This window comes from Salvia splendens, chromosome 22 (assembly GCF_004379255.2).
Source record: "Salvia splendens isolate huo1 chromosome 22, SspV2, whole genome shotgun sequence".
NCBI lineage: Eukaryota > Viridiplantae > Streptophyta > Magnoliopsida > Lamiales > Lamiaceae > Salvia > Salvia splendens.
In genome coordinates, this window is record NC_056053.1 from 56,968 (window position 1) to 74,878 (window position 17,911).

The following is a 17,911-nucleotide window of genomic DNA, read 5'->3' on the forward strand; positions in this document are numbered from 1 at the left end:
AAGAACCACTTCCCTCGGTGGAGGCCGCATATGCCGCACTCCGACGAGAAGACGCCAGAACCGCCGTCCTTCAAGGTGGGGACTCCAGCGCACAAGGAATTGGGGCTGGATTGGCAGTAACCCAGCCATGGAGAATTCCGGCAGCACACCGCAACCCTCCTCAACGAAACGGCGGTGAGAATGGTGGAAATTGGCACAGACGACCGGAGGAAGACAAATCAAAATTGATGTGCTCTCACTGTGGGAAGAAGAAGCATACACGAGAGACGTGTTTTGAGCTACACGGCTATCCGGAGTGGTGGCAGGAGAGGAAATCAAAGAACAACTCTTCGGCGCCGTTCAAAGGAGGTCGGGCGGCTGCAGCAGTGGCCGGAGGAGAAGGAACCCCCAACCTAGCTACCGGCAACACATCGGGGACGACCAACCGGAGCAACACGGAGGGAGCGGTCGGAACGGCGTCTATCGCCAGAGGGGAAGGCGATCCGGATGTGGAGGCGCCTAATGTCGACGGAGGTAAAATTAGGGTTGGGGATTTATCCCCAAACCCTCAAACTCCTAAAATATTACACAGACCACCCCATATCCAAAATATTTCCAAAACCCCCCCTTATGATCCTGGAAAGTTGCAAACCGAACCCCAGACACTCAAAAATTCCAAAATCGAGCCCAGAATCTCGAAAAGTGCCAAATTAAGTCCTAAAGTTCCCAAATATTCCCAAACCGCCCCTATACCTTGTGAAAATCGATTTCAGATCCTCGAAAATCTGCCCACATCTTACGCCCTATCAGCTTCCTCTGAAAATAAAAATGCCAAATGGATTTTTGACTGCGGAGCCACTGACACTATTACTTATGATATTGCTGATATATCTAATATGCATAGGGCACCAAAAACTCATATTCAAACGGCCAGTGGAGAATGCACTTCCGTAGAAGGGGCAGGAACTGTCAGAATTTCATCCGCTCTGACGTTATCCAACTGCTTATATGTTCCTTCCATGTCACATAAATTGTTATCAATTAGTCATGTGACAAAAGAATTAAATTGTACTCTCCTAATGCAACCCAACTTTTGCCTTTTGCAGGATATCAGAACAGGGGTAATCATTGGACGTGGCACTGAGAGGGACGGGCTGTATTATGTGGACGAAATAGATCAACAAGGAACTGCGTTGCTAACTCATGGATCATCAGACAGGGAAGCATGGCTCTGGCATCGTCGTTTAGGACATCCATCCTCGGGTTATTTAAAAATTCTCTTTCCTAAATTTAGTCAAGAAATGTATTGTGAGACCTGTGTGTTGGCCAAGAGTCATAGGCATACTTATAAACCTAATAATACCCGAGTTGATTCGTTGTTTTCCCTAGTCCATTCTGATGTGTGGGGTCCATCTCCGGTTATAGGGGGACAAGGGTTTAAATACTTTCTTCTCTTTATAGATGATTGCAGTCGTATGACATGGGTCTATTTTATGAAACAAAAAAACGAAGTCTTTGAACATTTTAAACACTTTCACACCCTGGTACAAACCCAATTTCAGAAAACCATACAGATTCTTAGATCCGACAACGGGGGAGAATTTGTGAACTCGAGCATGAAGACCTTTTGCCACGATAAGGGTCTAGTCCACCAAACTACATGCCCCTACACCCCGGAACAAAACGGTGTGTCTGAAAGAAAGAACCGTACTCTCCTAGAAATGGCGCGTGCTATGCTAATCGAATCCAACACCCCCAGAAATTTTTGGCCTGAAGCTATTGCCTCATCTGTCTATCTCACAAACCGACTACCCTCTAGCACGCTGAATCTCAAAACACCACTAGAAGTTCTTTCCACACAAGCTCAAATTCCTTTGCCCTTAACCCTTCAGCCTCGAGTATTTGGATGCTCGGTTTATGTCCACATACCCAAGCATGAGCGGACCAAACTATCACCCTGTGCCGTAAAATGTGTTTTCGTGGGATATGGGGCGTCTCAGAAAGGATACCGGTGCTTTGATCCTAAATCCGGCCGTATGTTTACCACCATGAACTGTGATTTCCTCGAATCCGACTATTTCTTTAACCACCTTAGCAGTCCGGGGGAGAGGAACGACCGTGACCTACTAAGTCGGTTAAATACTTCAATAGTGGCAGATCCACCAAAGGGAACCGTCAACGGAACAGCGCAGTCCTCAGAAATACAGCCCACACCAATCAGTGACATCGCCCAGGAGAACCCTTTACTGATATCCACTGTAAGTAATTCGGATACTCCATCTGAATTTGGCCTCGGGAACAATATTCCCGAGGTTCCTATATCGAGTGAGACTGACCATGAAACAGATAGTGAGCCTGAACCAGACAACCAAACTGAGCCAGAGATCTGCGACTTACTGGAAGAGCAGATGAATGAGGAAGTTGGAGGATATAAACTTCCGCCAAGAACCAACCGAGGAGTTCCACCAAAAAGATACAGCCCTGAGGCCATAGGCAAGAAAGCTAAGTACTCAATAGCCAACATGGCTAAAGGGCAACTCTCCGAAATGGCGCATGCATTTGAAGCAGCACTTTATGAAGAAGAAGAGATTCCTTGCACGGTGGAAGAGGCTTGGAGACACAGACATTGGAAAGAGGCGATGCTAAAGGAAATGGGTGCACTAGAAAAGAACAACACTTGGGAAAAGTGCATGATACCAGACGGGAAGAAGGCAGTCGGGTGCAAATGGGTGTTTACTATCAAGCGGCGACCGGACGGTTCCATAGAAAGGTACAAGGCACGGTTGGTAGCGAAGGGGTACACGCAAACCTACGGAGTTGACTATGATGAGACATTCTCTCCAGTAGCAAAGATGAACACTATCCGAGTGCTACTATCGGTTGCTGCAAACAGAGACTGGTCGCTGCATCAATTCGACGTCACAAATGCTTTCCTCCATGGGGAACTAAAGAGAGAAGTATATATGGAAGCACCACCAGGTTTTTCGCAAGGGTACAAAAAGGGAGAAGGATGTCGGCTGAAGAAAACTTTGTATGGACTTAAGCAGTCCCCCAGAATTTGGTTCGGGAGGTTCACAGAGGCTATGACAAAGTATGGGTTCAAACAAAGCCACTCGGATCACACATTATTTCTGAAAAAACGGGATGGCCGGATTACATGCTTGATCATCTATGTAGATGACATGATCATAACTGGAGATGATGCAGAGGAGATCGAGAGACTCAAGGGGAGTCTATCTCAAGAATTCGAGATGAAGGACTTGGGGAATCTCAAGTACTTCTTGGGAATAGAGGTACTAAGATCTGAAGGAGGAATTTTTCTGAGGCAGAAGAAATACATCCTAGATATCCTGGCGGAGACAGGACTTCTGGATTGCAAACCGGCCGATACACCAATCTTAGTTAATCACGGACTACAAATCTCCGAGGGGGCGCAGCTAGCACACCAAGGCCAATATCAACGTTTGGTTGGAAAGCTTATTTACCTATCCCACACTAGACCTGATATTGCCTATGCAGTCGGAATTGTGAGTCAGTTCATGCATCGACCACAGAAGGATCACTATGAAGCTGCATTAAGAATAGTCAAGTACCTCAAGGGAACAGTCGGTCATGGAATACTGTTCAAGAAGAATAAACTCCGAGGAGTACACGGATACACGGATGCTGATTGGGCGAGCAACCCAGTCGACAGAAGATCAACAGCAGGTTATTTTACCTTTGTTGAAGGTAATCTAGTCACTTGGAGAAGCAAGAAACAAAAAGTAGTAGCATTATCCAGCGCTGAAGCAGAATTCAGAGGAATTAAAAGTGGGCTAATGGAAATATTGTGGCTAAGGAAACTAATGAAGGAGATCGGACTAACTTTAGAAAAGAGTCAACTCTTTTGTGATAACAAAGCAGCCATCAGTATATCCGAGAATCCAGTACAACACGATAGGACGAAACACGTCGAAGTCGACAGACACTTCATCAAGGAAAACATTGAGAGTGGAGCAGTAGAGCTACCCTTTGTTCGATCTGAAGATCAACTGGCTGATATTCTTACCAAGGCCGTTAACTCGAGAAGCTTTACGAGTGTATTGGGCAAGTTGAGTTTTGGAGATCCCACCACTCAACTTGAGGGGGAGTGTTAAACAAAGGAAGATTGAGGTCAATCAATCTCAATGATGCTCTAGAAATAGTTAGGCAAAATTAGAGGAATAGATTGATAGCATTAAAGGAGATTGATACTATTAAATGTATTCCATATATATGTCTCATGTAATACCTATAAAAGGGGCTCCCGTATGTAGAACAAAACATCAAGAAGTATTCAATAAACCTTTATTCTCCTTCATTTCTCCCAAGCTATGCTCGATATACTTTTGAAGAATGGAGAACGTGTAGTTAGGGATGTGAAGGATGGAATTTTAGTTTAATTGTTTGGTCCTTATTATCACCATTTATCTCTTTATTATTTCAGACATAACAGGCCAAACTTTGTCCACTCTACTATTAACAATGCTCTCTTGGAGCATAATAGTAGTATGGTGTGCTTATTTATAAAATCAACTATGTGCATGCCAAAAGTGATGAATATTTAGAATGATAATATTTCAGAGGTGCCGTATTTCCTACTAAAATTTTCTCTCCTGGTCCTGAGTGATGCCAGTCACAAATAATAATACGTTTCATGCAGTCAGTAACTTTATCCTTTATAGAATACTCAAGTAGGTATTTCATAGAATGAGCTATTAGAGAGTGTACTATATTAAACAAACAGAAAAATGATTTTGTGATTATTAGTTAATCATAGGTGCAATTGGTGTCTTAGCTGGAATATACCCTTTTTTTATTGAACAATTGGAACTTAGAAAGAATATGTGAAGATATTTTCCTCTAGGTTGCTCTCTCCTAATCACGTCTTCTTCATATAGCAAGCTTTTGCACCAGGGAAAACAGGGGTCGTATGTATATGCTATCCTTTTAACTTCAATTATGTATCAAAAACTAATTTTTTTTCAGATTTTTCTTTACATTAGTTTGTAAATACTACTCATAATAAATGTTCTTCTCTTTATTTTTGTAGGCAGTGAATTATCACAGTGCTGGTACTGTTGAGTTTATAAATGATACTCTGTGTGGAGAATTTTATTTTATGGAGATGAATAACTTTCTCCAGGTGATTAGATTGATCACTCGAAGTCATGTCTATTCTTTATTCTATGCTTATATCCTCTATATGCAGAAAGTGACACCTTTCTTGCAGGTTGAGCATCCAGTTACTGAGATGATTGTTGGTCAAGATCTTGTAGAGTGTCAAATATTGTTGCGAGATTGCGTGCAGGATTATGCGAACAGCGAAGCGGCTGTGGATTTGAACCGTCGCCGTGTACAGCGACTCTGACGAGCGGAGCTTGCATATCAAATCGGCTCAGCTACTTCCAGAACTGGCGATCAGGTTGTAAGTTGTGCTGATTGGCTGGTTCTCCGTTTTAATTTTTATGTGGAAAGTCAGCTTGGATAGAGTAACTTGTTAATTACCAATTGATGCTCATTGAATTTAAATGTTCTAAAGCATGAGTGGGATTTAGAAATGACGAGTAAAACTGTATCAATTCTGTGCAAATTCGGCTTGGATTAAGTAACTTATTAATCACCAATTGATGCTAGGGATGTGTGGTTGATGCTCATTGAGGCTAAATGTTCCAAAACATGAGTGAAATTTAGAAATGATGAGTAACACTGGATGTATCAATTTATGTGGAAAGTCGGCATTGAGGTTAAATGTTCTGAAACATGAGTAAAATTTAAAAATATGAGTAAAAGTGGAAATCTAAGTTTTCATGTTTAGTTAGTTAGTGTTCATTTTGATGAAATTAGGGGTGCAAAGGTGGTGTATACTGCATAACATATTTTGATGTTGTTTGGCGTTTTTGAGACACATTTTGAGTGGGGTGTCTTGTTTGTTATAGGCTATCCACCCTGGTTATGGTTTCTTATCAGAAAGCTCTGAGTTTGCTCAACTTTGTCGGGCATTACATTTGTTGGACCTCCTCCATCTGCAATTTGTGACAATGACATGGTTGATGAAAGGTAAAACAATAGGCCATTTAGTTACCTTCTTTTTGTACACTTCTTCCTTTTTTATTTTTCATTGTTCTACTCCTAAACCCTCTCTCTCATCTTCTTTCTCCCTGATCATTCCTTTTCTTATGCCATTTGGTTCTTCTCCATGGTAAGAATTCAGTTAATGCCCAGGAGTTATGTGTAATAGCTTACTTATCTCACAAAACCATACTTCCTATGCTCTATTGACTCTTAAAGAAAAAAAAAATCAGTTAATAGTCAGTCCGAAGGGGTAGGATAAACATGACCTAATCATCATCATGATTGACTGATAATTTGAACTTCTAAGATATGGTAGAAAGGGCACAGTAGATATTTCATGTGATCAATTAAGATCAAAGGCTCCTAATTCTTATATGTTAAATGAGTACTGTATTATTAGTTAGCTTGCTGTTTTTATCATTGTTTACAATGCTTCACCTTAATACATATTTGCAATAAATTCAATTGTGACTAGATGTGGATAAATCAGATAAAGCTATTGATTTTGTAAATTCTACTTAACCTTCTTCTTATTCTCTGCCAGTGCCTCAAAGAGATTAATAGGTGCTGCTGGAGTACCTCTTGTGCCAAACTTTTTTCTAGTCTAAATGTCTAATATTAAATACTCCACTTTCTTGGAGCATAGTAGATCACTCCATGCCATCTCTTCTCTGTATTCAATGCCTAAATTATCTCTTAATGCAGAAAATGTCACCTTCCTGCAGGTTGAGCATCCAGTTACTGAGATGATTGTTGGTCAAGATCTCGTGGAGTGGAAAATACGTGTTGCTAATGGAGAGCCTCTTCCAGCTAGTCAATCAGAGGTGCCCTTGTTGGGTATGATCTCTTCTATGTGGTAGCTTCAACTTCGCCGTGTTTCCATGGTGTGTATTCTTTGGAGTTGATTTTGAGCTTTTATCTGGAGCTTCAGCTGTGATCAAATCTCAGATTGTATCGAGTTTATAGATTTTAGGGATTTTATTTCCAAACTCATTCAAATTCGGATAAGTATGCATAATTGTTGAACATTACCAATCGCATAAGCCAACTCCTTACGACCACAATGCTGTCCTCCAATCAGCACAACTTACAAGTAGGTGAGCCAATTTGACATGCAAGCTCCGCTCATCGGCGTCGCGCAATTTCACCGCTTTTAAGAGCTTCTCGATTCTTCCACTTGCTCGGCCGATTGAATTTGACAAAAATCCCCTCAGCCGAAGAGGAATCAGCCTGTTTCTTATGCGGAGGAAGAAGCTAAAAACAACATCGTTTCGCTAATGCAAGTGTGTGCGATTGAAGCTATAATGAATTTACAAGCCATATAACCCCCATTCAAATAGAGAAATTTAAACTTCACACCAAATATCAAAATCAGATACAGTTGAACAACATATCTAATACATATATACATAAATTAAAAATAAAAAAAACACAGTAGCATAATATTAGTTGTTCGATTACATATGATATTAGTTATAGAATCATAGCAGCCTAATGTTAGGAACCTATTGTGCTAATACATCATAACAATTCGACAACATTTCTAATATTAGTGCATTCATGGCTAACAAAATAGATAGTAGCAGCAAAGATATAGGAATTAAGCCTCGGCCGAGTCCAGGTCTGGTTTGACGTGCATGCTACACTCATCGGTGTCGCTGTACACGGCAACGGTTCAAATCCCCAGCTGCTTCGCTGTTCGCATAATCCTTAACGCAATTTCGCCTTTGTTTGCGATCAACAGCCTCTCGATTCTTCCACTTGCTCAGTCGATTCAATTCGACGACAATCCTCTCGGCTGGAGAGTGACCGCTATTGTCATTTATGGACGTTGTTTGTTAGTTTAAAATTTAAATAGGGACAATTACCTTAAAAGTCATAAAACATTTGCCATTTTCCGGTTATTCCCAGGAACTTCAAATGTAGCACTCAAAGTCATGAACGCGTGCGCCGTTTCCCATGGCCATAAGACATGATTTGTACTATCAATTAATCGGTGCACTCAATTAATCGATATCATGAATGTAGTGAACTTGTGAATCGGTGTGAATTGTCGTAATAGTCATACTTCTTAGTAATCACTATAAATGACATGATTAGAGAAAATTAGTACTATCAAAGAGAAAGTCGGATTTTGATTGATTGTAAGTCATCAAAGATTTAGACCTTTATTGCTCCCTCCCGTCCACATCTGAGAGTGCGTTTGTTGACGCGCGAAGAAGGCGAGGTCGGCTGTCGACTGGACCTCCTGGGAGGCCCAGTGAGCCCGTTGAGCCCGCCTTTGACCAATCGGGCGAGTGCGGCGAGCAAACGCCTGAGGGGACAGGAACTCCTGTGCATCCTCAGGGAGGTCGTGGGAACCGCCGCTGCTGCCGCCGCTGTAATCACCGGTATAGTTCAGGCGCTGCTTCTTCGGCCAGCCAGCGTCCACACCTGCCCGAAACTTCTCGGAGTCCATGAGCACCTCGTAGCAGTTCCAGTAGGTGAACTCCTTGTAAAGCCCGGGCACGGGAAACTCTTTCTCCGCCATCCTTCTGCAGTACTCGTCAGTTTGGCCACTGGACTGCATGCAGAGGGCGTTGGTGTACAACCCCGAAAATCGGGAGACCTCAGCCCTGATTCGGTCCTCCGCCTTCCGGCACTCCTCCCCGCTGCGTGGCCGCCCCTCTGGGCAAAATGCCTTGTAGGCTGCTACTATTTTAGCACACAAGTTGACGATTCTCTGGTTGTTCGAGGCGAGGGGATCATCGCAAACACTCACCCACGCCTTGGACAGCGCGACGTTCTCGGCGTCCGTCCACTTCCTCCGTGTCGGGCTGTCGTCACCAGCCGGCTGCGACGACTCGCCGACCACCCTCTTCCCCTTCTTCTTCTTGGGCGCGCCCTGACCCCGCCCTACTCCCCCCGTTTGAACGGGAGTGCCCGCATCCCCGAGATCTATTCCCAACTCCTCTAAGAAGAAGGTCTCAAACCCAGTGAACTGCGTCTCCGCTGTGGTCGATGTGTGCGAAGAAGCAGTAACAAAATCAAGACTAGGACGATAGACGTTGTCCTCCCCCCCCCCCCCCCCGCGTCAGCGTCAGCGTCCCCTGCATCCCCGGGTACCTCGGCATCATCTGCATCCCGGGTGCCCACCCCGGCATCATCTGCATCCCGGGTTGCATCCCCGGTACCCCCTGCCCGCCTGGCATCGCTTGCCCGCCCTGCATCGCAGGCCTCCCCGGCATCCCCTGCCATCCCAGCACACCACCCCCGGGCATCATCTGCTGCCAAGGGTACATGTTGTAGTACCCGGCCATCGAACCCCATCCACCTCCCACGGGTACCGTGGGGGTTTGAGACCCGTTCGTCCTTGGAGTAGGCTCGTTGTTGTGCTCCATTTCGGGTTGTTGCTCTTGAACAGAAATTAAGATAGAGAGAGTACTCGTTATAACAAGTGGTGCAAATGAAAATGAGCTGCAAGTCGCGTATATATAGTGTTTCGAAAATTAAATAAAAAAAATTCCGCTTGCCGATCGCTCGCCGATCGGGAGCCTGCAATGGCGGCCAGCCGATCGGCGAGCGCTTTGGCCAGCGCGAGGGAATCGACATGCGCTCGCCGTTTTTCTCGCCGATTTGGCGCTCGCCGGCTGCAATGGTTAGGCGAGCGGACCGGCGAGCGCCAGGGATCGGCTAGCCGGTGGGCTCGCCGCCATTGCGGATGCTCTAATAGTCATACTTCTTAGTAATCACTATAAATGACATGATTAGAGAAAATTAGTACTATCAAAGAGAAAGTCGAATTTTGATTGATTGTAAGTCATCAAAGATTATGACCTTTATTACTCCCTCCCGTCCAACTATAAACGATTTATATTCTTTTTTTAGATTTCTTACTTAAATTGAGTCATTTTCTTTTTGACAAAAAATAACATTTTTCCTCTTTTACTTTATTTTCTCATATGCGTTATTATCTTTTCACACTTTTCGACTTTATTTTTTCGTACTTTAATCTCTCTTTCCACTTAACTAATACTCTCTTCGTCCCTAAAACATTGACATGTTTCTATTTTTGCCCCTCGCTTTGAAAAATAATAATAAATAACTAAAATGGAGAGCGAGTAAAATAAGAGAGAAATAACATGGAGAAATCTTTTCTCTACATTATTCTCCTTCTTACTTTATTTTTTTCACTACTTTAACTATTTATTATGAAATTTTAGTGTTATTAACATGTCGACACGATAATGACACGAACCTGATAAGCTTTGAACCATACCCATCAATTTCGTGCCAGTTCGTGTCGTGTTATCGTGTCGTGCAAAAAATTGTCAGCTCTAATTGAAATGAGTGAATATTGTTTTATGAAATCAATAGCCCTAAGGCCCATGTTAAATCCACATGCTATCGACCCAATCCATTAATTTAAAAGAAAATAAAAGGACAGAAAAAAAGAGTACACACCCAAACACAAACCCAAAATACGAGAAATTCCCAAAACATGGAAAACCCTGATTCCCCAATCGGAGGAACAGCTCCTGAATCCGACCCCGATTCCGGTGTCTGTGGTAAACGGAAAAGCATCTTAAGGTAAACGGAAAAGAGGAAAGATTGAAGATACACCGGAAATCGATTCCGGTGGCGGCGAGATTGCGAAAATCGATTCCGGTGGTGATTCCTCCATGGCTTCCAGGTCAACAATGTTTATGTTGGAATCGGAATCGATCATTGCGGGACTCAGCGATATTAATTTAATCCTTCCCTGCGGCGAGGTTGTGGGAATCCATTCTGCTGGGTGAGATTTCGGGAATCGATTCTGGTGCGATTGGTAAACGAAAAAGAGGAGAGACTGAGGATATTCCTGAAATCGATTCCGGTGGCTGCGAGATTGTGGAAATAGATTCTGATGCGAGTGGTAAACTCGAAATAGGAGGGAATGAGTCTGATTCTGAGTCTGAGTCTGCTGAATATGAGTCTGAGTCTGAGTCTGAGTCTGAGTCTGAGGATGCGAGTGGTAAACTAGAAATAGGAGGGGTTAAGTATATATCGGAACAAGATGAGTTTGATTCTGAGTCTTCTGAATATGAGTCTGAGTCTGAGTATGAGTGTGAGGAAATCGATCAGTCCGAGGAAAAGGAAAAGGAAAAGAAAACGCGGAAAGTAGAGAAATTCGAAGATAGATATGGAATACTTAATCCCTACAATGAAGAGATGGTATTTGAAAAGGAAGGTTTCAAATTGGATGATTATATCCCAGGTTATGATCAGCCATGGTATGATGAGTGTCTGCTCGAGGACATCAAAATTACTCCTTACGACCACGAGGCTGTTATCAAATACATCTCCCAAGTCCGCCTTAGCTCTGTAAGTAAACCTAATGTGAATTCATTCCAAGCCAAATTGATTCATGTTTTGAGTAATTGATTGATATGATAACTGATTCAAGTTTAATTGATTCATGTTTTGACTCACTGCCATGTCTTCCCCACTATTTGATTGGTCGAAATAAAGGAATAAAGCTTTGATCTTGGAGAGGATTGATTGTTGAGATTTCCTGGTGGTATTAGTATGATAATTGATTGAAAATGATATAATAATTGATTCGTGTTTTGAGTAATTGATTGATATGATAACTGATTCCATGTTCAATTGCAGTTTTGAATTATTGATTGATAATGATAGTTTGATAATTGATCAAAAAAGGAATAAAAATTTGGTCTTGGAGAGGATTGATTGACGGTTGAGAATTTCCTGGGGTTATGATGGCTTAATTGGAGTTTTGAGTAATTGATTCAAGATTGATTGGAGTTTTGAGTAAAATTGATTTTGATTGATAGTGATATGATAATAGATTCATGTTTTGAGTAATATTGATTGATTGATGGATAATGACATGTTATGATGTAGGGTTTTGATGTGGATACGATTCTTCCTTCATGGCTGAAGCACGAGTTCGCCTTATATTTCACCCCAATGTGGCTCTCTCATGCCACCCGCAGTGATCTTAAATATGTCAATAAAGCAGCAAAAATTGTCATTCATGAAATCAATCTTGACATGGTATGTATATGACTGTTTGTTGATGATCAAATTTGTCTGTTATAGTAGTAGTATGTATGATTGAAAAACGATGTTTTTGCAGAAAAACAAAACTAGTTTCAAGTTTGTGGAAGTTACCAATGTTGTCGTCACTTGGGACCCATTTTCTTTGCTATTTTTGACTCTTGCTGTGGAAGAGGTTGAAGAAGAAGCACAAGCACAAGCTGCTACTATCCGAGCAGTTGTCCTTCACCCCGTATGTGAACCTTGGGAACTCGAACAGTGGTGGGTTGTCAAACCAGACCCGACCGACGCATAATACCTATATCTTTGCTACTATCTATTTTGTTAACCACTAATATTAGAGATGTTGTCGAATTGTTGTTAGAACAAGTCTTAGGTTCGGATGCAGTTTGGCTACTAGTATGTTTTTATATTTATGAACAATCCTCCTATTTATTCTACTGTGTTTTTTTTATTTATTACTATGTTGCTTGATATTCACTTAGTTTTAAAGTTTGAGAATTACATCTAATATTTCTTAAAACACACATTTTATTGCTAACTATAATTGCTAACTTATAAGAAACCATAACCAGGGTGGATAGCCTATAACAAACAAGACACCCCACTCAAAATGTGTCTGAAAAACGCCAAACAACATCAAAATATGTTATGCAATATACACCACCTTTGTATCCCTAATTTCGTCAAAGTGAACACTAATTGACTATCCATGAAAATTTAGATACTATCACCTTTTACTCATTATTTTTAAATTTCACTAACATTTAACCTCAATGAGCATCATCAACACTTAAGTTACTTTATCCTAGCCGACTTTCCACATAAATTGATACATCCAGATTTAGTCACCATTTCTAAATTTCACTCATGTTTTGGATCATTTAACCTCAATGAGCATCATCCACACTTCCCTAGCATCGATTGGTGATTGATAAGTCGTATTCTAGGCCTTGGTTACTGGTCAGTATGATGTGCATAATTAAATTATTTCTGCAAAACAGTTGCTTAAGTGTGCAGGTTGAGTGTTCTAGCCAGTAGTTAAAGCTTCGGATACTTAGGGCAAAAAAGGGCGTCAGGATGTTGCTATACTGACCAGTATGCATGCCAAAACGGCTCGAGATGGAGAAGAAAGATAGCTGGGAAGATCAGCCGCAAGCAAGGGGGCAAAAGAGTCATTTCATGTTTGAAGTCTACCCTAAAAATCAAGGGAGGCCTCCCTATAAAAGGAAGCCACTTGGAGAGAGAATAGGTTAGTTAGTGAACTCCTACGCTTAGTTAGCAATCTCTCTTCGGTAGATCAATCCTTCAGCATTATCTTTCGCATTCTCGTTCCTCGCCGACAGCCATGATTACCTGAGTTCCAGAAGTTCGCCGGAGTTCCAATTGTTCTCATTTCAGCCAGTGTGATCGTACTTTTAACAGTTTCATCGCCTGGAGTGGCAAACAATCTTTAATCGTTTTCGTAGTTTATTTTCACTTGCTTTTCTTACGTTTTTTTTTTCTTTTTTTTACTTGCTTTTCTTACGTTGGATCTGTGAAATTTTCTCTATTTTCTGACTTGTAGTATTTTGGTTGTGATCCAAACGTTTAATTGCTATGAATTTGCTTTTGATGTTTTCTTGCGTTTGATTTCCTATCCTCCTGCCTAGATAACTTAGATTCAGCTGCATTAGTAATTTTCAATTGTTACAAGCATGTTTTCATTCCCGATTGGTAGATCTGAGTTTATAAGTCTATATAACTTTTAGATTTTGGTTGTGAAAAGTGTGGAAATCTAGTTTACGTGAGTTTCGCCACCTTGCATGTCAACCAGTAAGCATGATTTACAGTTTCACTAGTGTAATCTTTGGATTTGATGTTTAAATCGGTGGATCTGAGTTGTGATTTGTTGAATCTGAAGTTGTTCATAGAGTCTGGATTGTTATTTGATTTTCGATCATGTTGTTTGGAGAAGATGATGTCCACATCCTAGTTTTGGGACCACTATTACTTTTTGGGTTACTTTATGCTTTTTAGCTTGTACCTTACAGATCTGTCAGCCCAGTCACCACAACTACCACTTATTCTCTGATTTTCCGTTTAGTCTTTTATAGAAACCCAGTACTTTCAGCATATTTTTCTGTTACACCCCATAAACCCATTTCCATGTACACAACCACATGTCGACCACCCTTCACCCTTCCTAGTCAGTAGAGTACCATCTTAATTTCCCGTCTAGGTAGGAACTCAACCCAAGCGTGGTAGCTAACCAACCCTTCCAGAATATCACCACAATCACTCCAAATCGTCACCATCTCTGTGGGATTCGACCCCTACCTTCACTATACTACCCAGTAGAAGAGGGTTGAGGATTTATTAATACCAGGTTCAGGCTTAGCCAGGGATTCCATACTGATCAGTAGGATATACCTTCGCTTTAACGACACCTGACCGAAACCTGCTCTTTCAGTGATTAACAAGTTACTTAATCCAAGCTGATTTTTCACAGAAATTGATAATCCAATTTTACTCAACATCTCTAAATTTCACTCAAGTTTAGAACATGTAACTTCAATGAGCATCATCCACACTTCCTTAGCATCAATTGGTAATTAACAAGTTACTTTATCAAAGGTGACTTTCCATATCAAAATTGAAACAAAGAATCAGCCAATCAGCACAACTTACAACCTGATCGCCAGTTCTGGAAGTAGCTGACCCAATTTGACGTGCAAGCTCCGCTCATCGGCGTCGCGCAATTTCGCCTTTGTTTGCGATTAAGAGCTTCTCGATTCTTCCACTTGCTCGGCCGATTGAATTCGACGAAAATCCCCTGTTTCTTCTGCGGAGGAAGAATCTAAAGACGACGTCGTTTCACTATTGTAAAGTGCGATTGAAGATTTTATGAATTTACAAGCTGCTTTTCATTTATTAATTTCAGTATATATTAATTGGAGTATTACCTGCATCGCACAGTACTATCTTATTGTGAGCACAGATTATAGTACAAAATAATAAAATATAACTAAGATTAAGTTAGTGGTGATAAATCGTGCGTGTTGGATCGTTATCGTGTCGACACGATAACGACACGACACGATAACAACAAACACGAACACGACCTGTTAAGAAAACTCCAAACACGAACACGACCCGTTAAGAAAACTCCAAACACGAACACGGACACGACTTGCTATCCTTAGACACGAACACGACACGAATCCAGTAACACACGAACCACTTCGGGTCAACACGACACGATAACCAACACATAAGAACATGATAACACGATAAGAACCCGATAACACGATAAGAACATGATAACAACTGCTCATGATTAACAAAAATTACAAAACCTTGATTCTGATAACACGAAACATGACACGAACACGGCACAAACATAACACTACTCATAATAAAAATTAATAATATTATAGTAGTATTATTTCTTAACGTGTAACACGAACACGACACGAAATTTTCGTGTTCTTAACATGTCGACACGATAATGACACGAACCCGATAAGCTTTGAACCATACCCATCAATTTCGTGCCGGTTCGTGTCGTGTTATCGTGTCGTGCAAAAAATTGTCAGCCCTAATTGAAATGAGTGAATATTGTTTTATGAAATCAATAGCCCTAAGGCCCATGTTAAATCCACATGCTATCGGCCCAATCCATTAATTTAAAAGAAAATAAAAGGACAGAAAAAAAGAGTACACACCCAAACACAAAACCAAAATACGAGAAATTCCCAAAACATGGAAAACCCTGATTCCCCAATCGGAGGAACAGCTCCTGTATCCGACCCCGATTCCGGTGTCTGTGGTAAACGGAAAAGCATCTTAGGTAAACGGAAAAGAGGAAAGATTGAAGATACACCGGAAATCGATTCCGGTGGCGGCGAGATTGCGAAAATCGATTCCGGTGGTGATTCCTCCATGGCTTCCAGGTTAACAATGTTTATGTTGGAATCGGAATCGAACATTGCGGGGCTCAGCGATATTAATTTAATCCTTCCCAGCGGCGAGGTTGTGGGAATCCATTCTGCTGGCGGTAAGATTTCGGGAATCGATTCTGGTGCGATTGGTAAACGAAAAAGAGGAGAGACTGAGGATATTCCTGAAATCGATTCCGGTGGCTGCGAGATTGCGGAAATAGATTCTGATGCGAGTGGTAAACTAGAAATAGGAGGGAATGAGTCTGATTCTGAGTCTGAGTCTGCTGAATATGAGTCTGAGTCTGAGTATGAGGATACGAGTGGTAAACTAGAAATAGGAGGGGTTAAGTATATATCGGAACAAGATGAGTTTGATTCTGAGTCTTCTGAATATGAGTCTGAGTCTGAGTATGAGTGTGAGGAAATCGATCAGTCCGAGGAAAAGGAAAAGGAAAAGGAAAAGAAAACGCGCAAAGTAGAGAAATTCGAAGATAGATATGGAATACTTGATCCCTACAACGAAGAGATGGTATTTGAAAAGGAAGGTTTCAAATTGGATGATTATATCCCAGGTTATGATCAGCCATGGTATGATGAGTGTCTGCTAGAGGACATCAAAATTACTCCTTACGACCACGAGGCTGTTATCAAATACATCTCCCAAGTCCGCCTTAGCTCTGTAAGTAAACCTAATTTGAATTCATTCCAAGCCAAATTGATTCATGTTTTGAGTAATTGATTGATATGATAACTGATTCAAGTTTAATTGATTCATGTTTTGACTCACTGCCATGTCTTCCCCACTATTTGATTGGTCGAAATAAAGGAATAAAGCTTTGATCTTGGAGAGGATTGATTGTTGAGATTTCCTGGTGGTATTAGTATGATAATTGATTGAAAATGATATAATAATTGATTCGTGTTTTGAGTAATTGATTGATATGATAACTGATTCCAAGTTCAATTGCAGTTTTGACTTATTGATTGATAATGATAGTTTGATAATTGATCAAAAAAGGAATAAAAATTTGGTCTTGGAGAGGATTGATTGACGGTTGAGAATTTCCTGGGGTTATGATGGTTTAATTGGAGTTTTGAGTAATTGATTCAAGTTTGATTGGAGTTTTGAGTAAAATTGATTTTGATTGATAGTGATATGATAATAGGTTCATGTTTTGAGTAATATTGATTGATTGATGGATAATGACATGTTATGATGTAGGGTTTTGATGTGGATACGATTCTTCCTTCATGGCTGAAGCACGAGTTCGCCTTATATTTCACCCCAATGTGGCTCTCTCATGCCACCCGCAGTGATCTTAAATATGTCAATAAAGCAGCAAAAATTGCCATTCATGAAATCAATCTTGACATGGTATGTATATGACTGTTTGTTGATGATCAAATTTGTCTGTTATAGTAGTAGTTTATGTATGATTGAAAAACGATGTTTTTGCAGAAAAACAAAACTAGTTTCAAGCTTGTGGAAGTTACCAATGTTGTCGTCACTTGGGACCCATTCTCTTTGCTATTTTTGACTCTTGCTGTGGAAGAGGTTGAAGAAGAAGCACAAGCACAAGCACAAGCTGCTACTATCCGAGCAGTTGTCCTTCACCCCGTATGTGAACCTTGGGAACTCGAACAGTGGTGGGTTGTCAAACCAGACCCGACCGGCGCATAATACCTATATCTTTGCTACTATCTATTTTGTTAACCACTAATATTAGAGATGTTGTCGAATTGTTGTTAGAACAAGTCTAAGGTTCGGATGCAGTTTGGCTACTAGTATGTTTTTATATTTATGAACAATCCTCCTATTTATTCTACTGTGTTTTTTTTATTTATTACTATGTTGCTTGCGATGCCCAAATTAG

General features: G+C 41.1%; 3 protein-coding genes and 1 long non-coding RNA gene across 4 annotated transcripts; 3 read left to right on the forward strand and 1 right to left on the reverse strand.

The window, feature by feature from the left end:
- The first annotated feature begins 4,909 nt into the window (after positions 1 to 4,909).
- LOC121786464 lies at positions 4,910 to 7,258 on the forward strand. The gene is made up of 4 exons (XR_006047197.1): positions 4,910 to 5,143; positions 5,231 to 5,422; positions 5,937 to 6,057; positions 6,798 to 7,258. It is a non-coding gene; the product is annotated as an uncharacterized LOC121786464 (long non-coding RNA).
- Positions 7,259 to 7,453: 195 nt separating this feature from the next.
- Positions 7,454 to 8,913, reverse strand: LOC121786460. Its single transcript, XM_042185107.1, has 2 exons — positions 8,239 to 8,913; positions 7,454 to 8,153 (listed from the first exon to the last, which is right to left on the reverse strand). Exons 1-2 carry the CDS (start codon positions 8,639 to 8,641, stop codon positions 8,089 to 8,091), a joined length of 468 nt encoding a protein of 155 aa, XP_042041041.1. The 5' UTR covers positions 8,642 to 8,913; the 3' UTR covers positions 7,454 to 8,088.
- A 1,450-nt stretch (positions 8,914 to 10,363) lies between these two features.
- On the forward strand, positions 10,364 to 12,572 carry LOC121786459. The gene is made up of 3 exons (XM_042185105.1): positions 10,364 to 11,415; positions 11,959 to 12,111; positions 12,194 to 12,572. The coding sequence occupies exons 1-3, from the start codon at positions 11,263 to 11,265 to the stop codon at positions 12,407 to 12,409; spliced, it is 522 nt and encodes a 173-aa protein (XP_042041039.1). The 5' UTR covers positions 10,364 to 11,262; the 3' UTR covers positions 12,410 to 12,572.
- Positions 12,573 to 15,808: 3,236 nt separating this feature from the next.
- Positions 15,809 to 17,863, forward strand: LOC121786457. The gene is made up of 3 exons (XM_042185103.1): positions 15,809 to 16,716; positions 17,260 to 17,412; positions 17,497 to 17,863. Exons 1-3 carry the CDS (start codon positions 15,859 to 15,861, stop codon positions 17,716 to 17,718), a joined length of 1,233 nt encoding a protein of 410 aa, XP_042041037.1. The 5' UTR covers positions 15,809 to 15,858; the 3' UTR covers positions 17,719 to 17,863.
- The last annotated feature ends 48 nt before the right edge of the window (positions 17,864 to 17,911 follow it).

Coding starts and splice junctions, on each gene's coding strand:
- LOC121786460 (XM_042185107.1), bottom strand. CDS start 8,641: ATGCAGTCCAGTGGCCAAACTGACGAGTACTGCAGAAGGATGGCGGAG. Junction 8,154..8,238: donor GACGGGAGGGAGCAATAAAG/GTCTAAATCTTT, acceptor TGTCATTTATAG/TGATTACTAAGAAGTATGAC.
- LOC121786459 (XM_042185105.1), top strand. CDS start 11,263: ATGGTATTTGAAAAGGAAGGTTTCAAATTGGATGATTATATCCCAGGT. Junction 11,416..11,958: donor CCCAAGTCCGCCTTAGCTCT/GTAAGTAAACCT, acceptor GTTATGATGTAG/GGTTTTGATGTGGATACGAT. Junction 12,112..12,193: donor ATGAAATCAATCTTGACATG/GTATGTATATGA, acceptor ATGTTTTTGCAG/AAAAACAAAACTAGTTTCAA.
- LOC121786457 (XM_042185103.1), top strand. CDS start 15,859: ATGGAAAACCCTGATTCCCCAATCGGAGGAACAGCTCCTGTATCCGAC. Junction 16,717..17,259: donor CCCAAGTCCGCCTTAGCTCT/GTAAGTAAACCT, acceptor GTTATGATGTAG/GGTTTTGATGTGGATACGAT. Junction 17,413..17,496: donor ATGAAATCAATCTTGACATG/GTATGTATATGA, acceptor ATGTTTTTGCAG/AAAAACAAAACTAGTTTCAA.